Below are 25,158 nucleotides of genomic sequence, written 5' to 3'. Positions count from 1 at the left end.
ACTGTATTGTCTTTGACTTATATCATGTTTGCTTATACAGCATTTAATTATATTTATTTTTAGCCAACCTTTTTGTTTAGCATATACTGTATATATGTGTGTATATATATATATATATATATATATATATATATATACCGCAACTTCAGTTGTCAGTCGAGTTAACTCTTAAGTTATTGGTGAATAGATCTACATAAAGAGCAGTTGACATGTTCTAGTTTGCCATCATTTTTTATGCTACGGCACTGTAGGCTGTGTGTACTGCATTTAGTGGTCAGATTCTGCCATCATGTGGAGGACATAAAATACAAAACTTCATGCAGCTCAGCCTCTGCCAATTCATAATTTATTACAAATGAAACGTACATGTATACGTAGGAAAAATTTAAAACCATATCGGCAAAGTCTCTAAAGTGTGCAGTGATCCACATTAAGGAATTTACTCACATTTTCAAAAGCATGGTAATATTTTCATTAGCATAAATAATATTAAGAGCTAGTTAAAACAATAGGGTTTATGCATAAGACATGAAATTGGTGAATGCGTCAACAAATGGGATGGCACAGTCAGCAGGCCCTTTGCATGAAATACACTATTTGTTCACTTTTCTTTGTTACAGAATTTGAGCTTGATGGACCTTAGTTGATGTCCAGTTAATGAATCATTATTTGCATTTAGTATTAATTCAGCTTGGCATAACATGAATCACCAAATGTATTGATAGTGTGGCTGTCTCACACATTTAACCAAACTTATGTTCAATGCAATAAAAAGCATTTATGAAAATCAAAGCCAACATTACTATATTTTTTCTATTATCAGTTACATAACAAGTAACTTTATTAAAAGTTATTTTTGAAAGTAGAAATTCCATTGCTTTGGCAGAAGAGCAATGCTAGTAATAGGCAATAAATATACATGTGATAAAGCGAACGGTTTCAAATAACAAACAGTAATAACATACAGATAAAAGTAATGATGGATAGCTTTAAATAAACGTACTTAGTGAGGAAATATGTAGATTGATATCATATACGGAAAAGGGAAGGGAGAGAAAATATACTTGAACAAACAGATGCATACATAATGATCACGTGCAAAATTCACTCCACCAACATTTTCCAGTTTATTTGAGCTAGATTGCATATTTTATTGCACAGCTATATTTTATTTCCTCAAGCCTCCAACCTTAAGCCAACTCTCATTTTGTTTTCCTCTTCTTTCCCATAAAGGATAAGGGATGGAGGGAGTGGTAAGAATGATCTCATGCTTCTTGAAAAGGGTTAATTGAATTCCAACCTCTTATCACAACGGGAACCGAGGGCATTAGTGGACTCTTATATTATCTTTAACCATTTCATGGGGAATAGGATGGGCTCCATGCCTCCCACAGGCCTGATCATTGTATTTCAGTCCTACTGATGATAGGGGCTCTATATCCGCCAAAAAGATATTCATTTCAATTCTCCCTACCCAACACAAGTTGAAATATGTGAGTCAAGAAACTTTTGTGAGTCAAATTAAAAAGTCAATCTGACCCAAGTGTACTGTACTTCAATATGCAAAAAAGTTAGTGGCTGTTAGGTATGGTCAAGTTAGGCACCTGCATTTTCTTGCCAAATTAAAAGTTAAGTTCGTATTTGTTCACATGTGAGTTACGCATTTTTTGTGCCCTTGTAAATTTGACTTGGTTTACAACTTACCTACACATAACCATTTGTGAATCTATTGCTTAACTTATAAACTTCCATCTCAGGAGATTATGTTTGTGCACGCATATGTAACTCACCTTCTCTTGCCAAGGAAACCTGAGTATCCGCTAAGGAGGCTTTTTGCAGCATTCACTTCCTCATTGCTTGAAGTGGCTGCTCAAATTTAATGACACACCAAAAACACACCAAATACCTGATGTATAATTACTCCAAATAAATAGCTTAAGATAACACTTGAGGTAAATGTAGATTTAAGATAACTTTGAAACAGGGTGAGGTCAGGTCATGGAAACATTTTACAAACAGAGCAAACTGGAAGAACATTGTTGAATTGGTCATGTTCTTCTGAGCAAAGAGGATGACAGAAAGATATTGGTTATTATATTATCGATTATTTTTGTTATGTTTTATGTCAAGTAATTCCTAAAAGAGCAAAATGCTAAAAAGTAATTTTTACTGAAAAATCATTTATTTTGTACCTTCATATACCATTTTCTTTATAAAAGTGAACATTTGAATCTTTGCCCATTAAAGTATTCTCTCTGCATCAAGAGCAGTATTAGTCCAAACAATTCCCTAGGCACCCGATCCTGTGGCAGGTTGTAGATTTGCACAGTTCCCGGTAAGGCATTGCCCTGGTGGCCCCCTTAAACCAGAGAAGCCTCTCAGGCCAGGTTGTCCCCTATGTCCACGAGGGCCCATTGAGCCAGGTAATCCATCAAATGCCTTGCCAGGTTGCCCACGATCACCTAAAAGAAACAAAAAAAAAAAGGATATTTTCATATTGGTGTATGAATGTGTTGTATATTTCTCATAAAATTGGCATTCATATTAAATGGAAAAAAAAAGAGTTATGCTTGAACGAGTCAAGCCATTATTAGTTCATGTTGATAGACTAATTAAAATAATTCAGTAGTTGGGATTTGTTATAAACAAATAGGCTCTGGAGTTGACAAGTGGTTGGGTTATGTGATTTTAACATGTTTGGCCATTGTTATGCGTGTTTTATTTGTGATCAAACATCTAGGTGCTTTGTGATCCTGTTTTACATTACCTTGACTAGATCAATACCTACATTAAGAGATCATCCATGCATAACTTAACAACCACTTTTCCAATAACTAAAATTATAATTCATTTACAAATACTATGAGATACAGGATGTTTAGAAATATTTTTTACAATACAATAAAACTTTCGGGTGGTGATGTATATTACCTCTTGGTCCAGGATCCCCTGGCAATCCAAGGCGCCCATAACCGTTTGGGCCTTTGTCTCCTTGTTCTCCAGAATCACCTGTGTAATGCATACAAAAATAATTTTTAAAGAGATACCTTAACACTTTAAATGATTTTCCTATAATGACAGTCTAAGTAGCCAGTTATATCCTTCAATGTATTTCTTTTTTTATGCAGTCTAGTATCTGATTCCTTCACATTTCTAGCTGCATACTGAGGTGTTACTGCCTTTCTAGATCACTGTTGTACTTGATTGCAAAACGTATGAAGGACAACAGAGGTAATATAGTTTATTGGTCAAACAGTAGTTTTCCCATTTATTACACTAGACATTTCCCAGAGAAAATTATTAGTAACACATTAGTAACGCACAATGGAGCAGGACCCTCCTTACCTTTTGTTTCTGTAAGTCAACTTGTTATGTTATATATAGTGTGTGTAAGTGTGTTTACATATGTGTGCCACTGGACCCCCCTGCAATATACATATACACTCTGGCACACATATGTAAACACACTTACAAGGCCAAGGTGCAATGATGGCACAGACCAGCTGTTGAAGTTGAGAGGACCTGGGGCAATTTTCGCACCAGGGCCCTGTGGTTTTTAGCTTCGCCCCTGTATATACTACATGTCATGTCCTGTTTGCCCATCGTACAGCCCTGCGGAATACGATGGCGCTATATAAAACAATAAATAATTATTATTTTCTTGTTTGATCCGTGGGGTGCTCTGGTGCACTGATGTGGTGTTATCACTCTCCATATCTGCCTGCTGTGCCTGATGTCTAGCAAGAGATATGTGGGATATGATCTCATTCCCAGCAATTGTGCATTGCCAAAGTCACCTTCCATTAAGTCCAAATATTGTGAAAAAATCATCTATGTAATAGAAGAGGCGCATGTGCATTCAGCAAGATTCTAAAGAAAAGAGTGTAATGATATTTGGGGCTATATTTCAGTATTTCGTTACCTTTTTCTCCTTGTACACCAGGGTCACCTGCTTCCCCATAATATCCTTCTGGTCCAGTTTCTCCATCAAGTCCTTTCAGTCCAGGTTCACCCTATGAAAAGTTGTATAATTTGAAAATATTTGCATTTTTTAGCCCATATTTCTCATGCTACTATAAATCCAAATTACAATAACATAAAGATGAATTAAATACTTAATATTATAATAACAATATCGTCATGTCTGGAAACCTGCCGTGGTTGGTTACCTGAAGCTGCTCCTCTTTTGGGGGCATAGCTTTGTTCAAGGGGTAAAGTTAGCTATAGTATGATGGGTGGAAAGTGGATTGCAATTAAATTGTAGTAGTATAGCATTAGGTGGGATGTGAGCAGAACCTGAGCCTAAAGAAAACTGACCCAGACCCTCAAGACCCAGACCTTCCAGGTTAAGCCATGAAAGTTTCCTGGTATGAAAATCACTTGGAGTCCCCAGTATCATGTGGGCTACATGGTTCATTTTTAAAGCTCATTTAAGATATGGTTTCATTTGCATTATTTGCACGGGCTGTTTTATTATTTCTTTTTCTTTTTAATGTACTTACTGTTTTCCCTGGTGGCCCAGGCAAGCCGACAGGTCCTGGCATACCCATAGGTACTTCACCGAATAACGGGCAGGTACTAGCACACTGTCGCCTCACTGCCTGTGCATACGATGACATTTGTTCAAGAACAAATTTTTGGCAAACTTCTATTACTCGTGAAGCTGGAAAAGTTGGACCCTGTTGCAGGAAAAAAAGATCAAAAGCAAATCAATTTGTAATAATATCTTCCGTAATTAATAAATGAAGAGTATTAAATTGGCAGCTATTAAATGCATAGTGGTGGTCGGACTGTAAGGACACTTCTAAAAGGGCTCTTAAACCTACACTTATTCTATAATATCAGAGGAATGGTTTTCTGCTAATAGATTTTACCTCAAATTCATTCAGTAATCTGAACAATGTAATGTTTATAATATATTTTATTATGTTATTGGTAGCCCACATAGCTCCTAGTTAGTTTTATTTAGATAATTTTATTTTATTTCTTTTTATTTATTGCCATTTATATCATACCCGAGATCCTAAAGGTCCAATTTCTCCAGGAATCCCAGGATCTCCTCTGACACCTTGTTCACCTTGGGGACCACGAGCGCCGAGTTCGCCTGGAGACCCTCTTTTGCCAAGTCCTCCTTCGGGACCCCGTAAGCCAGTTTCTCCCACCTATATATTATGTATATTAGAAATGGAAGTGCATAAAACATGTATTTTGTAGTTTGCATGCTTGTCTCTTGTTAAGTATGTGATACAACTATTGGGTCTAATTAGTTAACCCAGTATTATAGTTCATAATTTCATCAAAAAGGCACACTGAACCCTTGGATGACTCTAATACAGTCCACTGAATGTCGTATTTCTTTATTTGCATTGCCTTAAGGATTTTAATAAACACATAACTCCAATTTTTTATTTCAATGGAATACCCAAGGTATCTCTACAATTCAACCCAATGACAATCAAAATTATGAACTCTAAACCTGAACAATGTCCCAGGCAACACATGAAGTCGAAGGAAGCACAGACTAAAAAATAGTTGTATATGCAAGTCACATAAAATATTAGGAGAGCTAACCTTAAATGTAATAACCCTAACCCCGAGCACACAAAACTTTTCAAATATATTGAAGAATTGCTCACTCTGAGTATTTACAAATGCAAGTTTTTATTGGTAAGTGTTCAGATGTCCTACCCACATATAGACATGATAATTTCATAAAGACTTTAGCAACTTTCCGAGTGACTCTGTGCAAGGGACTGGTTGAACCCGATCTTTTCAACTAAATTTTTGTCTACATGCATCGCCTTTTGTAGGAAGTCATCAAAACATTTGGTGTGTGGTGCCACCCCATGGATGTTTTGAGGCACTTTTGGACTTCATGAATTATGTACATTTCTGTGATTATCTAATTTAGAGACTTTTTTGTTTAAATGAATTTACGCTTTTTTTTTACAGTAATGAATTATTGTCCCTTAATTCAAATTCCTATGTGTACATATAGGAAGATGTTCGGCATCTATCACATTTTCTCTTGTAAAGAATGGTCACAGGAACTCAGTTTTCCCTGTTCTAAATTGTACCTGCTGCACATGGTCTCCACAGGACAACACCCAAACTTTTGAGTGCTATTTAGGTTGGATCAACATCAAACAGTAGAATGCAGAGGTTTAGCCTCGCCAACCTTCAAATGCACTATACTATTGTGCACCTGAGGCCAATAGATCAAAGGCACTAAGAATGTTACGATATGTGGGTGCCACATCTCATAATATCACCTGGACAAGTGGCCTTGATTAAATAGATTTCATTCATACTTACGATTCCTTTGGGTCCCTTTGATCCCTTTTCACCCTTGGAAAGATTAAACATGTTTGCTTTACATCAACATTATGTACACTGTTTTTTTGTATGTAATAAATAATGTATATTTTTGCATATAATTAATATAGTATAAGGGTAAGTATTAGTATGAATCACAAAATCAAGTGAAACAATGCTGTACATTTCAGAACTGAAATACTGATCTGCTATAGCCACATTTGTCTCACAGAATTGCTTAAAAATAAGACCTTAAATTGTTTGACTTGTTTGCATTCACTATATACAAAGTCATCAAAGTAAAAAACAGCTATGCATAGGGTAGCTGGCCCAGGGGATAAACAACCCTTGCCTTTCTTTACTAGGAGAAGATATGCCCAGGTGAGTGATCAGGCTCCCTGATGACCTGCACCTCAATTGTCCAGTTAGGGAGATATCTGGCCCATTTAGATAATAGAGGTCTGCTCTTAGCTAGTACTCTGTAATATATTGTACTTCACAACCCGAAAAATAGCTTATAGAGATTACCCCATGTCCTGAAACTTTGCATACAGAGTATCCTTCTTAAAGTTTGTAAATATCATGTAAAATACTATGTTTTGAGCACAGCTAAATTAACATTCCTGTTAAAAGCTTACTTTTAGACAAACATATTTTTCTCATCAGTTTAACCAAAATTGCATACGCACATGGATGCAATTGTTAATTACAAACACATATTTGTTGTATATATGTATACCTTTCCACCTGTTTTGCCACTGATTCCTTGTTCTCCTACAACACCCTGCGTGAAAAAATAAGGAAAGTAATTATTTCAGACACCAAGTTAAAGATCATTAGATAGCAGAAATATATTTGTTTATTAAGTAATAGATCAGGTGAATAGGGTTAGTGGTGTCTGGGTATGGTATTTTTTCGGTGCCTCCCTCCTCCATCACTAAAACAAATGCACATGACAACAATTGCTCTAACACCACGTCACTTTAATATCATACACTTCGATTAGATAGACATACACAATGGTGTATCTATTTTCGGTCTAACCAAGTGCCCCCCTTCGCGTTGCCTTGCTTATTGCTGAGCTTATTTCATATGCCGCCACTCCTCCTTCTAATAATGCTTGCCATCAGACAGGAGTCTCCTATGGAGGACTGTGCCAAATCGGTATAGTTCTCCATAGTTATCGTTATCTCCTTTTTAACTGTCCCACTAAACAGTGGTGAGCAAGGAGCCTGATCACCCAAGAGGATGATAGGCATATTTGTTTTGCAGCAGAGGGACTTTCACTATCCTGGACCTGCCAACCTAGAGTACACTACTGCAAACACTCCTTCCTCCTCTCCCTCCTCCTTGCACCTTTAATCCTAGGCTCACACATACGCTGAGACACACACATTCACACTCATAGTATACACTAACACACATAAACACACTAACACACACATTCTCAGTTAACGCACATACTAACAACATACACCCACATATGCTAACACCATATGCTCACACACACATGCTAACATATACAGTATACTAACACACACTACCACCATAAATTAACTCATGCACACGGATAGCGCGGAGAGGCAGACAAAAAAAGAAGAAAAATAAGAGACAAGACAAGAAACGGAGCTGCGGATAAAGAGCCAGGGACACAGAAGCGGCTGAAGGAGGAGGTAGGGAGACATTGAGTGACAGCATTAGAGAGTGTAAGAGTGAAAGAACCAACAAAAATTAAGAGCTCTCTGCATTTGGATTTGTAAATGTAAAATGCAAGCAAGCAAGCTGCCGTGCTGCTGGCGCCTTTCTACCTCAGGCTCATGTAACGTGTGTTGCATAACCCCGCTTGGAGCATTGGTTACCAGGTGCACCTGCAGTATCTATCATAGCTTATCCTATTAATAGCTAGATTTCCATTTTTTAACTGTTGGCATAATGAAATGTATTTATCAAAACTCCTTACAATCCATGACATTTTTGAGGTATTTAAAAATAAGGGACTGTTGCACTTTATATAAGCTGAGATCCGTCACAAAGGATCAGAGAACCGAACTCTTAATCTTAATCTGTAAAATGTAGAATTTTGCAAAAGTGGCAGATCTACTTCAAGTATGTCTCTTTAGTGATCTCTTTTTGCAGATAATATATATTATTTTATGAATATAGTTGATCGATAGTAGGTAATGGTCTGCAATGATCGTCAAAAGAATTACAAGAATGCTTTACTCATTCATACAAAGACGAGGAAATTATATATTAGGAATTTTGGCCTGTGCAATAACATTACTGTAATATACTGAGTATAACTTGACAGTTATAGTACCTTTTGTCCTGGGGCACCAGTAGGTCCTACATGGCCCTGAAAAGAGCAGAAAGAACTCATGGTAAGTTATCTTAGGTCTTTAAATGTATACTGTTACACATATATTGCTTTTTCTTGTAGCTTCATTACATTTATTAAGACATATATATAAAGACACAAACAAACAAAACAAGAGAATGACCACACCATAATTCTGACCCTACATCAGCCTAGGTAATGTTGTGTCTATGATGTTCTTTTGTTCTGTGTCTATTGATATTCTTTCCTAATTTTGCTGCTTTAAACAGGGCTTCAGTATCTCACATGGCACACTATTAAATAATAAAGTATTAAATATTATCCTTAAAAACATACTTACAGCAGCTCCAGGTGGACCAACAAATCCTGGTCTTCCTGGCTTTCCTGCTTCTCCCTTTGGACCCAGTGGTCCCTGTTTCAGTAAAAAGAAAAGAAGTGATTTTTTTTTAACGAAAACAACGTCTATTTGAAAACTGAGGGTTGTGACAAGGCAAAAACTCAAGCTTAGAATGCACTAGAGAAACTATACCACTGGCACCGCTCTGTTGCATGCTTGTTAACATAGGGGTAAACATGGTGGCTGCCTAAGTTACCCATATAATAAGACTGGACGTGACAATGGGCAATCCTGTTACACAAGATTTAAAGAGGCAATACACTTTATTTTAACTTTTTTAACAGTTAAGAATCTGCAATATTACGCAAACCTTATGAAAATTGCACAATTTTTATCAACAGTGAGGACACTGCTGGCACCCATTACTGTTGTGAGAGAAAGCAGGCAGCAGGAAGCTCTCAGAGGTAAGAGAACTGTTACTCAAACACTTTATCATTTTCTTAAGAGTTTCAATTCAAGTTTACTGACTCGTTAACTGCATTTTTTGTAGGATAACTTTTGAAGGAACATTATTCTATTGCTAAGGAAAGAAATAGGTTCATATTTATCAACAGAAACCATTTATTACAGCATTAGGGAAGTTTTTTCTTCTTTGATGCATGTGCAATCACTGTGCTGAAAACTGGTCTTTTTGATAGAGACAAGCCCTGGATATTAAGAGTAAGGGCTGCATGACTGGGCCTGTATTAACAGTAAGCATGCTGGCCAGGATTTAAGGGTCATCTAGGGGACATCCTATGGGGTGCCTCGACCTGTGGGGTGGGGTTTTTGGCGTATCTATTTAGAGGACCCTCTTTTCCCGCCTCTGGTCAGATACTATTGACCAGCGTTGTATAGCAGTAATCTGTTATAAAACAGTGAATCCCTGCCCTCCCTCCCCAATTTATTTACCTTTCTTTGTTTTACTATGGTTTATGGCTGAATTTTAGAGATAGGTATGGGATGTTTACAATTGGCTGTTATGCCAAATTTTATGTTCATTTGTATTTCTCCACGGGTTCAGTCCCTGGGGGAAGTTTGAAGGGTAGGCTGTTCCGACCCAGCGGTTCCCGTGTGGTATTCGGCGGGATATCCCTACAAAATGTTATTTAACAATGGTTATGGTTTTACATGTTAATCGATGCATACCTATCTCATATTTCTTAAAATTATTTCTTGCACTTTGTCACAGTAATAAAGCGCTGTGGCCTTATTATTTATTTATGTATTTCGCTGTATGTTAATAAATAGTGCCCCAGTCAAGGAATTTCAAAAGGAATATCGTATGATTATATTTTTAAAATATCTTGGCTATTTATATTGTTATCCCAAAAAGCAGCATACAATTATCTGGTTTGAGACACAGTTTAACACAACTTATGCCATGGTCTAGCAACATAACTGGCTAGCTATAACCTGGACATTAGCTAATCAAGAGCAATAACACTAGAGACCACGGTGAACAACCTATGAACATTGTGCCAATTTGTTAATATAAAGGAGGGTATCAGATATAACATATAATAATGGATGGTTACCAATTCCTTTCTAAATAAATTGTATCATATCTTCAAAATTCATTCTCTTAGGGAGATAGATGCACATAATGATTGATATCTAACTACTCCCACAAAGTGGTGAACTTTCGTCTTTCCAGATGATTTCAGGCATAAACAAATTAGGAACCAATTCTTAAGTGAATTTTAATTTCTACTCACAGATCTTCCCTGAGGACCCTCAGATCCTTGTATTCCCATGCGGCCTTTCTCACCCTTAAAGGTAAAGGTTTAAAAAAGGCATTATGTTAGAATTTTACAGCTCCAGTTTGAAAAAATAACAAATGATGTACAAAGACACAAAATAATGCAAACTTTGAGTTAAGGAATATTAATAATAATTAAGTGTATTATTAGTTAACTATTGGTTACCTACTTTCAAATGTATAATGAGATATTGAACTATCAAATATTTATCATTAGAATTGAATTTTTTTTTTTACCTTTTGCCCCAAAAGCCCAGGATTACCTTCACCTCCTTGAGGTCCCTGGTAGGCCTAAGAAGGAATGAAATACATAAATTGTTATTGTCAGTCGATCTCATCATGAAAATGTAAAGTGTGCACTATGATTGGGCCTTCATTGTATGCCAAGCCCAGTATGACCAAAAACTCACATCAAGGCTCTGATGGATGATGTTGTACTCATTGAGGCATGATCATGTTGTGTACAAGGAGGACTTGCGAGATGGTTGGTTTTATGCGTAGTGAGGGATGGAGGAACTGCCGGATTATATTGTGTGCAGGGGGGAGTTTTCAGATTTCGTATACAGTGACATGTTGTTTGAGAAGTTAGAGGGTCTTGGTGCAATTTGTTGGCACTTGGGGTTTCTAGTTACATCCCTGCACATATTTGTTCTATTTATGTATGATAAATTAATGGTATTCGCTGTAGACATGGAAAAAGCTATTTACATATTTTATTTTAACACTTGAATATTAATCATATGAATCGTTTAACTTTAAAAAGTGAGTGATAACCTCTCAACCCAAGCATCGGTTACTTAAACACATTTAATTAATCAACCAGGTGTTTAACAGGTATGGCACATTCATGCCATTAACCTTACTTCAACTCCATCAATTCCATCCCTTCCAAAAATGCCAGAGTCTCCAATAATACCCTGAAAACAACACAACATAATCTTGAATTAAAGGTTTTTAAACATTGTTGGTCAGCTGATAAATGTGTGAGCAAAACATAAATACGGTACTATATTATCGCTAGATGATGGCAGTGGAAATACTGAATTACATCCAGCTCTCCAACCTAAATGAAACGTCTCTAACAATATAATAAGATTCTCTAACAATCTCCCTGTGTGTTAGAGTACTCGAATTAAAAAAATATTCATTTGAATGGCCTAACAAAATTTCACTTCTACCCATTTTCTAACCATTTATAATCTAGAGTAGAAGCAAAGATTAAATAAAATCAGTTATAATTACCTGGGGACCTTGGGAACCTTGACGCCCCTTTTGTCCAGGTATGCCCTAAAGAAAATTGTAACGTTAAACTTCTCATTAAGTTACACAAGGGAACAGATGGTTATCACATAAAATATATTCGTAGGTATGTGCAGGTATAACAGTATAAACATAAATCTTCTATAGTTGTATATAGTTGTATAATTTTGCGTGTCAGAAATATTCACTTATCTCTCCAGCGCTTCTCTGTCTAAATTACTAGTCGGCCGTATATTACAGGGTATTCTAATACAGGTTAAATATGAGACATTAATAATATTTGGGGAAAACAGAATAGTGTTAAAAAAATAATCGTTAGACTGCTATATTATATTGACAAACTATATAATTACTTTTAACTACCCTGGATTTTACTTTAGCCTTTAAACCCTCTGCAGTTTTTCCTCGCCCTTAATTTGTTTGCAGTCACACTTACTTCCTGGCTAGGCACCTAAACTGATCCGTCATCAAGAATTGTGGACTGTTTCTTTGCTTTTAGAAGTGTTGATAGATTGTTCTATGCTACTGCAACCATTTTGAAGGATTGTCATACCTGGGAACTTGCCTGGTTTAACGTGGAGCCTCTATGTGATCAGATTTTCTCTGGGCAGGCAAGCAGTGTTTGATCATATCTATTCTTTTACCTGCTTCTGCCTATTCCCACTTAATCTTTACCTACCACCACCCACCTTAAAATCTAACGGAGGCTACCCCCATCATCAGGTTTGACAAACCTCTAATAAATGTCATCCCCTTAGAGGGGGACTCTGGGCAGCCAACACTGAGATGTTTCCAGAGATACCAAATGTCTGTTTTCTTATCTGATGATTTGAGAAATAGGGGAAATATTAGTGGCTGCATCTTGAGCTATTTATCCAACAGTTTTGGAAACCATTTTTGTATATTCTTTGTTGTAAACGTTTACTTTTGTGAAACTATGTCTCTATAACAGACACTTATAAATGTGAGTACCTGAAGCTTAGGGATGTGTACATTGCTTCACAATGAAGAATGATTGCTCTTTGAAAAAGGCGGTGATTTAAAACATTGGCACTTCCTCTCTTAGGTGCATTTTTAGTAAAAACCAAGATTTTGTATGAAAACAGCTCCAAACTTGAATTGCTTCAAAACTTATGTATGAGCAAGTAACCACTCTAACCTCCTCTCTTGGTATTACCGTATATATATGCTATTGCATCAATAAACATGAACATATTACACTGGATTTACCATGTCATAGTCTACCAAGTTAGAATTTATCCTACACATTTATCCTACACATATACTTTTTCATGCCGATGTACAAGCCAAAATATGTTGACACTTACTGGCATGCCTTTGAAGCCAGGCTGTCCAGGCTCTCCTGGGTCTCCAAGAATACCCTGGAATTTAAAGATATTTTTTATAACGATAATTTTAGCAATCAGTTCTCAGGTGGCCAACTTAACAATACTGTGTATTAGCCCCAGGTATCTTAAATATAAGAGCCACAAAGCGCCGCCAAATGTACTTTTACCCACCCTAATGTTGGTAGTAAAAAGTCAATTTATGTAGTATGTTCTATTATTAGGATTCAGCATCCTAAATGTGATGCTTCAATTAAACAAAACAGTAACCACACTTTCTAGTATGTTATGCAAAAACCTGTCATATCTGTCATATTATTCTTTCTTCTGTGGGTTTAATCACATATTTTGGCAACTATCAATGTCTATCAGTGTCTGCTTTTGTGAGTAGGTGCAACATCATCATTAAACAGAATCCATTATTTATGATTAATTATGATAAGGCTATATAACTATTGCGGAGCTATAAAAGAAGTGTAATATTTGATCAATAGAGTCAAATATGGACTATTACTAGCTACGGATTGATTTTCCTTTAGTTAATTTCAATTAATTTAGTGTATATCTTGAGTAATAAAGTAATCCTGCTCTTCCACAATAACATAAATGTATGAAAAAACAATGCAAAAATAAAAAGACAAACTTATCGTAAAGTAAATGCACAAAAATTGGACAATGTTCTAGTTTGAGACTAGTGCTGCCATAAGATGTGAAACTCGATAATACCTTTTGTCCTTGTCTGCCAGGGAGGCCTTGCCTTCCAGGAAAGCCTTCATCACCCTGTAATCAAAACGTGTATGAAAACATATCTGGACGTATTTTACCAACATTTCCTGTACCAAATCCTCACTGTTACATATGATGTGTAAATACATATAAAGTGTTACTGTAAACTGGTGTATATTTCCACCTTGTAACCTATACTAAATTCAATTTAGTAACCATCGATTGCTCTCAACATAGCATTACATCACTGAACTCAGTAAAGATCATGGGGTACAAAAGTATGTATAAAACAAAATGTGTCTTTGCTACAAAGTACACTCAGCACCATAATACTTATAAAGTGACCATTCCATTGGTTACTATGATGATAAGAGCACAAATCTCTGTTCTCACCCACTACACGGTCAGGCACTTACTTTAAATACATTGTTACCAGTATATGCAAAAACTAGTATTTCATATAAAATTACAAAATGATCACACAATTATTACAATGTTTTTTTTTTTTCTACAAGCACAATGATATGCATACTAGGAACTACACTAATTAAGGTTATGCGAAAATATGATTCTGATTTTTTCACACATATTCATTTATGACCTATATGATGATTCTATATATATGATATTCTATGTCTAACAACAAATGCTAAATTCAGAGACGGTAAGTAATCAGCAGAAGTTTATCTGGCCTACCTTTACACCTCGCAACCCAATGATTCCTTCAAAGCCAGGATCCCCTTCATCCCCCTGCATTATTAGACAAAAATATGTTAATTGCTAGCTATTCATAGAGAAAGAAAAATATACCTGAATATATTCATTAAAACATTTGCCATAGGTAATAAAACATGTTGAGTTAGTAAGTTGATTTTATACAATAGTTATATATGCCAATATTTATATTTTTTATATAGTAATATATAGGATGCTTATAAACCCCAACGCATATTGGACCATATTCACATAGAACATAAACAAAATATTATTCTCCTTTACACATCTGGAGAATACACATACACGCATCTGGAGGGGGGGCAAGAGGGGGCACTTGTCCCCCATGGAAATTCAAAGAGGCCTACTGGAGCAGCAGCAAGGGATGGAGAAAAAGTAGAGTAGTTTAAAACCATATTAGTCAGGGGTGTGTAGTTTTTATTTAATGCAATGCACCCTCTGTTGTCAGAGTGAGTTGGTCTGCTCTTTTACTCTTCCTTTTAACTGGTGTCCTCCATTTTACTCTGGTAGCTGCTCCTTCGCAGGCACAGAGTCCCTGCCAGAGCAGAGACGCAATTTGCATGTTGCCGACACGAGGTAGCTTATTTCAAGCATGTATTGCATCTGGGGTTAGTTAATACTCTGTTGAGACTACATTTCCCATGATTATCAGCCAGTCTGGTATATTAAGCATTGTGGGAAAGTGAGTACTTAACAACTGGAGTGGTTCAGAGCCTTTATGTCCATTTTTATTACTCTTTAACTACCTTCTTTTTTTGCCATACCTCAGAAACATTAATGTCTTGACTGTACTTCCCATGATGATGAGCAGAAAAATTGCTAGCTGATTATTATGGGAATTATAGCTAAAAACAGCAGATTGGGCTTTGGGGGGGTATACACTAAGTCTACAGTACAAACACTAACTTTTGTTGACTTCCTCTTCAATACACACTTTTTTGTTGTTGACTGCAGCTCCCATGATAAACAGTCATAGGGATTATAGACTGGGGTAGTTGCGACCCCATGATCATATAATTTAATTTAATTTTAATTAATAATCCTATTAATTGGTAGTGGTAACTAACCACCATAAATCCTTGAAGGTCATGAAGGTAGGCAATGGGTAGGAGATAAGAAGGTACAGGGATGGGAGAGGGAAAAAGGTGCAGATAATGTTTTGACCCCCCCATAGAAAAAATCCTGCAGACACCCAGTTTGTACAATAAGTAATTTAATTTGTACACATTCTGTAAAGAAGATATCTTCACCTTCTCTCCTTTTGGTCCTTCTATCCCCCTGGTTCCTGGTGGGCCGGCAATGCCCTAAAATAAAATGAATGCTGTTTTAACAAGATATTTGTTCAGTTAAATGATAAATCCTTTTTAGTATTTTGTGATAGTATTTTGGATGCATTACAATCTCTGGTGAGCTCAGTTGGTTTCTGGTGTAAAGCACTGCAAAAATGTAGCATGAAGCGAAATATGCCTTATCAGGCATTTCTATGGTACTTTCTGCCTGGACCGGCAGTCTGTAATAATGCAGGAAAAGGCAGAACACAAAACAGCTTTACTTACTAGATCATAGCAGCAAGACTCAGACAGGATAACTACATACAAAACAGCATGGTCATTTATTAGAGAAGGACAAGAACATGCATTACCCCCAATGTCCCTTGCCATACCTTAAAACCATCTGCTCCCGGTAATCCTTTAAAGCCAGGGTCACCACGATCACCCTTTTAAAGCAATATGTTTTATCATTACATGTGTTTAAATATACAATAAAAATGTACAATATAAAGCGTCCATTTACTGTAAGAAGTTTCTCTCATAAATAAAATATGTTACAACATGTGCATTGCTAAATAGTATATAAATGCTGAAGTTCCTCTGAAAAATTAACTATTACATTTAATTTCAACTGATTTACAACAAAGGAGTATGGTGGCGGATGGAGGATTCAAACAAATCCTCGGATTTTAGCAGCAAAACAAATTTTACTGTGGCCATCCTAATAATAATAAAATGACCGCCATTTTATTTTGAACTAATAACATTTACCTGTAACACAACCACACAAGTACAATGTAATGCGGCAGGACCAGGCCGAGCCAAACATTCAGAAGTGGCACATTAAGTCTAGTGTCCTCAAAAAGCTGCCTTTGCTGGATAGAGAAATGTAGTGGACCACATTACTGAATTATATCCGCAAACCCTAAACATATTAAAAGTGATGGGGCATAGAGAAAGTTAAGTTGTTATTTCGTTACATATATAACAATAATTACCCGTTCTCCAGAAATTCCACGTTCTCCCTTTTCTCCTTTAATTCCTCTTTCTCCCTAAAAAAGAAAAACGTCATGGGTATTTTTTTTTCTAACTTCATTATAAACATTATTCACACTTGAGTTACTTACTTTTGGTCCTGTGTCTCCAATTAATCCATAAGCACCTGGATCACCCCGTATCCCCTACTCAAAATAAATAATAGATAGATTTGATCACATAATCCTATTTGAAATTAAATTAAATAAAAAAATTTTTGGCTAGACATACTACAAAGTTATACATATTCACATACTGTATATTGCAGTATTATGTATTAAAAAAAAAATAGGCTTCTATGACATTCTTAATAAAACCACCTGGCATCTCTGTGCTTTGCATGCTGTATGTATGGTAAACATTATAAAGGACCACTACACTTAGCCTTTACAGACCATAAAACTCTGGGATAACGTAACATAGCACCTCTAGGAAAGTTATTCAACAGCAAGTAAATGCATGTATTCTACCAATACATGTGCAAGGGTTCCCAGCAGCATTGCACTGCATGCTGACAACCGCCATTACATACCAATGGATCTTTGCACAAGAAAACTGAATGTAGCAGTATACCACATTACCATAATTCCTGTTGGTCCAAATTCTCCTTGTGACCCCGTGTGTCCCTTCTGTCCCTAAGAATTTAAGAAAAAACATCATGCATTTAGATGTACTGTATTTCATTGTTGATATGCATGTTTCTTTCGTGATATTCTTTTTGTGAAGACTGAAGTGTCATTCTATGGAGAATGAATTCCTTTAGAGATGCAAGGAGACCCGGGTTTGTCCAGGATATCACAGAGCCTGGCAGAGGAATACCCTTAGGAGACAGGCCCCTGTGTTGAGAAGCCAGTGACTCTTGCAGCTGCAGATGGCTCTTGCTTAATGGAGACCCAAAACAAAAATAGGATCACAGTATATACCAAGGTATGAAAGAACAGTGCTAGGAGCAGTCAACAATAGCAATTGGAATGGCTACGTTGTATCAGACAGCAATTCCATTAAGAAAAGAAAGAATTTAAGGAAATTTAAGGTATTGAAGGAAAGGTAAGGCAGGTATAAATAATCTGTTGGTAGGCAATGGCAGCTCTTCTTTATTGAAAGCAGGTGCTTATTCTTATAACGGTACCATTGTTGCATCCAAAGACTCATAAACAGCACTACAAACATATAGGATGGATGGAGGAGAGGACACATGAGAAGGAATACTACCCAACTTGTGGTGGGTAGGTGTAGAATTGTGCACAACAAGTAATACATTCACACCTCTCATACAAACCTGGGTTTAACATAGGGATTGGCTTAGTCTGAGGAAGATTATTAGCAGGCATTGTTAGCAATGTTTGTCCAAGGCCCTATCATTATTAACCCACAAGCATGAGAAATCCAGAACTCATCTGTACTCAAGCTGACAGGGACGGGCTGGGCCGGGGGGCAGGGGGGCAATTGCCCCCAGGCCGCCTGAAATCTAATCTAAACGGCCGCTGGGTGCTGATGCCGCCGGCCGGCGCTACTTTAATACTTAAAATTTAATATGGCAAGCCGGATCGGCTATTAAATGAAAAAAAAATAGTATTAAAGCAGCGCCGGCCGGCGGCATCAGCACCCAGCGGCCGTATGCAATGGCCGCCAAGTGATGGGAGCAGCGTGAGGGGTGAAAGCTCCGCCCCCTCGCACTCACCTTTCACCCCTCACGCTGCTCCCATCACTATGCGGCCATCAGATTGTTGGAAATCGAATCTAAACGGCCGCTGGGTGCTGATGCTGCCGGCCGGCGCTACTTTAATACTTTATTTATTTAAAGGGGTGAAAGGTGAGTGCAAGGGGGCAGAGCCACTTCACTTGACTTGCCCCCCAGGCCTTAGGCTGCCAGCCCTCCCCTGCAAGCTGATAAAGTGATTCCACAGAATACAAAGTAAAAATACACCTTACTTGAACCCATATTTTCTACTTGAATTACCTTTGGGCCTGTGGATCCCTGAGGGCCTATCAATCCATGAGAGCGCTTAGTCCGGGAAGGAATTGAATTAACACTTAAATCTGCTGGTCTTTCACACTGTAAGTCATAAAATGAAAGAAGTAAAATAATAAATAACATATATATGAAAACTTCGGAATTGTATCTATCTATCTATCTATCTTCATTGTTTGTAGAAGCTGCCTGTATCTGCAAGAAAAAACTCAATTACTGAATATACAGTTAAATAAATTGAACTTGCATCAATGTGACTACTGCACAAATGAATTCATGCAACTTCAGAAACCCCGGTGTTTCTGGCAAGGTGTGGTCAATTTGAAAATCCAAATTGGAAAAGTGTGCACCCATGTCTCCCTCACCCCAATCCTGTATGGGTGATTTATAAATCAAACAGATCGTTTTCTTGGGAGCCTTAAGGGGTAGGAAAAAACATGTTGGTTGGTAAAATGCCCACACATGCCCACATCCCATAAAATGAGGTTTGGGGGCATGCATATTCAACTTTCCATTCCCCCGGCAATTAGAGGGTCCAGTAAAAATATTTTTGAGTATCATGACAAAATGTCAAGCTTAACAATATGATTATCCTTTCGAACAATGGGCACTGTACCATAAACCTCAATATTTACATTATGTCTTACAATATCTCCTAATTCTTCACAGAGGAAAAGAAAAAAGATCCCAGATTCAAATACTTGACATTGTTGAAAGTTGGAAAGTCAGGTAGCTGTCTACATCTAATCTAGTCACACATGTAACAGGCATCTCCTTGTTACCACACAACATATATGTATAGTTGTGTGTAATTTGTACACAAAGGATAGTTATCCCACATCATTAGAAATTGTATGATGTACATCAAGGACAGAATATTCCAACTCACTTTATCATTCAACTCACAGCATTCGTCCGTTAAAGCTTTTTCTGGGTCACTATGTATTTCAAGTTGCTGGATGTCGACCTGAAAAAAGTGAACACGCTAACAATTATTTTTTGAATGCTCTTTTTTTTAAACAAAAAAAGTCTATGCATGTAATATGTATCATGTGTAAAATGCATACTATTAAAACAAAGTTGTTAAATAAAAATACTGAATTTTGAATATCACTGTCACGTTTAATCAAGTGTTTTTGGCCTTATAAGCCTATTGTAGCAAATGTCAGAAACTCGTTACATTTTAATTATATATCATCCTATAGAAACAACAGTATTCTCTGTCTGTAAGATTTAAACTGTAGATAGGGACCTAAAACCTTAGGGAGTCAATCATAGTCACGGTATGTGAGAAATTCAGATGCCGCAGGGGTTAAAACAAATTAAAATGAAGGAGAATGGCCTATGAGGAGGTAGGGCTTAGATTTAGCACAACGTTGCCTTCTAATGATGAGACGTAATACTAGATAAAGCTGCCATTTTGACAGAAAAGCATATTGATGTAATCTTCCTATTAAAATGTACAGTGTTGAGCGAACGCAGGTCATTTTTATGCAGGACAAGCTACTTTCCCAAATTTTTGTGACATTGAAAAAAAAACTTTTGCTTTTACAAAAGAAGCCAAACTTATTTTTAAAGTTGAGTGACACTTTAACGTGCCTGTAGTCTGTTGGTGTTTTGGACATTTAAATAAAGTCCTAATTACACCAGAAATAATACACTGGATAAGTAAACTGTATTTTAAATATATCAAAATGGAAATGTGCTGGTACAATTTGGATCATGAAATATTACTCACCAAAGGGCTGGAGCCTGTGTTTCTTTTTAACAATGCAACAATTGTTTTCTTTGAATCTTGGCTTTGCTCAACAATGGGATTCACAGAGACCTCGCTGCAGTCTAATAAGAGCTTAGAATCATCTTCTTTTACACTTAGTGACAATTTGTGCCATTTTCCATCAAAAAATGTTTCTATGTTGCCTAATTCCTTTATTATTACAGTCTTTTCAGGCCAAGAGTAGAACAAATTCAAAGAATTTGAATTATCAAAATAAAGTCCAAGTGTTTGTTTTTCATCAGAATCAGTGATTTGCCAGATATTTTCAATTTTCTTTGGTTTGTCCGCCAGGATTTTAAATGTGACTGTGATAGAATATTCACGGGGCAATCCATTTACAGGGAAAAAACTACAAATGAAAATGAAATACCAGTTAGTGTTAAGAAATCCAAACAAATTTCAGTTTTGAAACTCCATCATGAACATACATGAACAAAGATTAAATAAATAGGAAAGTGCAATGGTGGAAGTTGTGCCTATAATGTGTACATCACACAGGTCATTGTACGTAGCTATTCATAGCCTTAATTCTTCTACTGTTATTTTCTTACCATACCTTGTTTTTTTGTTCAGATGGACCACAGGATTTGTGCGAAAAGCAGTTAAGTTTGGTGTAGAACCATTAACTGTTCTTATTTCTGGAGCTGTGGACAACCTTAGTTCTTCAAGAAGGTCAAAAGCTAGAAGTGAAACAAAACTAGAACATAAGTGCAAAATAACTTCTCTCTTTTGAGTATTTACAAATTTCATACAAACAACAGAAGACAGTAGGGGTTATTCCAATAAACATTATATAGTAGCTAAACTCAGGCAGTGAAGTCACCTGGTGAAGTAAGAAATTATGACATGGCAACTCCATAGAAGAATTGAGCTTTTATTGATTAACGCATGGTTAAATAATTTGAGTAATGAAGTTAAATAATTTAACAATACATTATTGAGCTTCTAATGCTAATCCTCCTCCTCACAGGAGATATTCTTTCCCAGGATTGGCCTTCACATTAGTAAAATTGGTGAGATTGAGTTTTTCATACCTACGAATCAAGTGGTTAGATCTCCATATGATGGAAACAGATTGACAGAACTATATATATATTTATGTTCTAAAATCAAATTCAATTGTTTTCATTTTATTTTATGCTTCACTCACAACTTTCTCTTTGTTGCTAAAATCACTGGTGCCCCCCAGTTATTAATGACTGCTTCTGTTTCCTACATTGCAATCTATTTAAAAGAACAGTCCAAGTAAATTAGACTTTCTCTTTGTTCTGAAATATTTTTTTCATTCCTACATTTCCTTGTTTTAGGTTACCGTTAATTGGACTACTAGGTTATACATGAACTATACATGAACTAATTACTGTACAAAGCAAACATATATTGCTTGACTTACCAGCAATTGTAGATTCTTGACATTGTTTAAGCCTGACTAAAATCAGGAAGCTAATAAGACTTAAGAAATTCATCGTGTTTTCTGGAATATATCTAAAAAAAACACATGGTGATGTAAAAAAGGTCAAAAAGTAAAAGGCAATGAAATGGTATTCACATAATTTAACACAAGGAAAATGACAGGCGTTTGATGAAAATGACGTTTGGGCCAAGCTAAAAAATAATATGTTCCTTATCTAGAATGTGTTGTGATTGGATAAAGTTGTATTGAATAAGGTGATCCAAAATGTTCTGCAAAGAACAGGGTAAAATGGCATTCTTATATAATCTTAAATCAAAATTTGTTGTCCAAGAGGAAATACTCATATATTCCATATGAATGATACAGTTTCCTCATATAATGTAGCGTAAGTTTTTCCAACAACCAATAAATAAGCTGGAAGCATTCCTACAGCAAATTTCAATTTGGACTTAATGTTCCTTACGGCTAATAATGTGAGAATTTTGCCCACATACGGTAGCTGCTTCTAACTCATTACACATTTCATTGTTCTGTATGTGAGAATGTAAACCGTTGGTGCTAGATAGCACTTTGCTGTGACATTCTATGCAGCCATATCCAAGCAGACACAGTTATGTATTCTTACACTACTCAAAGTCTTAGAAAGGTTTAATATTTAAAGCAACAACTGTTAGTTTACAAATCTGGTTATAAATATTGTATAATATATATAAAATCTATTTTATCGTATAAAAAAATTATAATTTGCAATCTGTGAAGATTATATAATATTGGCCAAGTTAAAGTTTACTAACCCAGGCAACCCATAAATCCCAAACCAACTATTTATTTTATCACACCTGCAACATCGGATTTTCAGTGCATTAAAAGCAGTGATCAAAACACACATTTTATGAGACAGTTCCTCTTAGAAGAACTGATCAATATCTTTTTTGTTTTCAATAAGTAGGGGATAAATCGAGCTTTTATAACACAGTGTTCCTTGGTTAAGAGGGAAAGAATGCATTATTGAATATATTATCTTGTTATGTAGAATTGTGAGAAGTTACAGTTTACATTCTGTCACCATGCAAAATATGCATCCCAGATTTGAATATCTTTTTAGAACTTACTTTTCATGCTCTGCGGTTGAAGACACAAAGTGTGCTGCAGCAGCTGGAAGATCCTTCTGGGAAGTTCAGGCTATAGAGACAAGAAGAAATGCAAGATTCCCAAGAGAGGGAAGGCACTGCAGTGCAGCACTGATTCTTCACTACTAGCAAATCGGGTGCACCTTGTGTGCCTAAGGGCTCTGCTCTCTGGTGATAGGTGTAACATATGGCCCTTGCATGTTGATTGGTTAGTTTTAAACTGTCAATCATACTGCAAGACATTTAATGAATTGTGCATATGTAAAGTCATAGGTCATTACTCTAGGTTGCAACCAATGGCGTTTGTATTTTAAACTTAGGAAGAAACGTTTTATTTGATTATACTTGTTCCTTTACTCTCTTTTACTTTTATCTCTGGTGAGATTATTTTATTTGTTATTTACAATTCTAATGTAAAGATATTAGTTTAAAAAAGTAATCTGATTGAACCCCAAAAACATGATTACTATGTGGAATTCAATCCAGTAAATGGAATAGTGCTGGTGACTTTTAACAATTCATATAAAAATGAATGAGACAAAATGAAAAATCAAACCGATAATGGAAAGGTTAAAAATCTTACTATGGGACACGAAAGAAAAAGATTTAGGTCCCATGATAATCAAATTTCCTAACCGATGCATTCAGCGGATTCCTAGTAGGGAATCTGGTTATTATAGGTCTTTTCCTTTTTAGTTTCAGTTGCGAAATATATTTTTTGTTCCAATTTTTGTTGCATTCATTTTTAATATGAATTATTAAAAGTTACATCTTAGATTATTTCTTTCTATGATTGACATGGTTACATATTTGACTCTTCATTTAGTACGAACACTATAGCAGTAATTGTTTTCAGTAATTTGCACACAGCTGAAGAAAAATACCCCTAAAATACATTAACTGTATTGATCAAAAACTAACCCCACACAAAAACATAAATGGCACTAATCACACAAAATTACAGGACACAATGTGCAGCCTTTTCCTTTTGCATTTTCTCCTCATGCCCCCTATCATTCTGGACTGCTTCCCACTCACCTCTGGCTAATGAGTGGAAGTTTTGGCCCTGGGCAGTTGCCCCTTTTGCTCTGTGGTAAAGACAGCCTTTATGATGGCCAGGGAGAGTGCTATTGGGTAAGATTCAGCAAGCAAATTTAGAACAAGCAGTACTCATTGATAAGATCAACTATTACAATGAAACATGTGTGTCTATATGGAATCTTTTGTTGACGTTGATTTATGATGGCTTTTTTATTGTTCATCAATCATATGTTGTTGTGACCTTAGTGGTCTTTTAATCTGGTGTAATTCTTGTAGATATTATATTTTAGATGGAAATAAAATCAACATTAGAATATTGTTATTTCATTACTGATGTGGGCATCGCGTTTGGGAATAGCCAGAACCTCTGCTAATCAGGTCAAATTTACTTTGAATCTGGAAAGCTACAGGTTAGAAAAGAAAATCCATGCTATACCAGATAAGTATTACTCTAATGAATTAGAAGAAAGAGTTACACACGTATAATAAAAACCTTCTATGCAATCGGTATATTTTACAGTGCATTCACATGTCTTCTCGAAATACCATACAATGTTACAAGAAACTGTTAGATGTAAAGTCAATAGATAGTCTATGAAAGGAATGGAGCCCGAACGTAGACTGAAACAAGATGAACTTCCAGGCAGTCCTGTATACCTC

General features: G+C 36.2%; 1 protein-coding gene across 1 annotated transcript; it reads right to left on the bottom strand.

Annotated features, from left to right (window-relative positions):
* Positions 1–2,160: 2,160 nt before the first annotated feature.
* LOC128483547 (collagen alpha-1(IX) chain-like) lies at positions 2,161–24,541 on the bottom strand. Its single transcript, XM_053459769.1, has 28 exons — positions 24,496–24,541; positions 23,440–23,509; positions 22,307–22,398; positions 21,470–21,593; positions 20,875–21,262; positions 20,026–20,103; positions 19,125–19,220; positions 17,746–17,799; positions 17,257–17,310; positions 17,128–17,181; positions 16,522–16,575; positions 16,109–16,162; positions 14,820–14,873; positions 14,124–14,177; positions 13,380–13,433; positions 12,034–12,078; positions 11,655–11,708; positions 11,029–11,082; positions 10,748–10,801; positions 8,994–9,065; positions 8,636–8,671; positions 7,055–7,099; positions 6,316–6,348; positions 5,016–5,162; positions 4,503–4,679; positions 3,923–4,013; positions 2,932–3,009; positions 2,161–2,462 (listed from the first exon to the last, which is right to left on the bottom strand). The coding sequence occupies exons 3-28, from the start codon at positions 22,377–22,379 to the stop codon at positions 2,290–2,292; spliced, it is 2,250 nt and encodes a 749-aa protein (XP_053315744.1). The 5' UTR covers positions 22,380–22,398; positions 23,440–23,509; positions 24,496–24,541; the 3' UTR covers positions 2,161–2,289.
* Positions 24,542–25,158: the final 617 nt, after the last annotated feature.

This window comes from Spea bombifrons, chromosome 3 (assembly GCF_027358695.1).
Source record: "Spea bombifrons isolate aSpeBom1 chromosome 3, aSpeBom1.2.pri, whole genome shotgun sequence".
Lineage (NCBI taxonomy): Eukaryota > Metazoa > Chordata > Amphibia > Anura > Pelobatidae > Spea > Spea bombifrons.
Note: the sequence above shows the minus strand (reverse complement) of the source record. Positions and strands in the feature narration are given on the sequence as shown.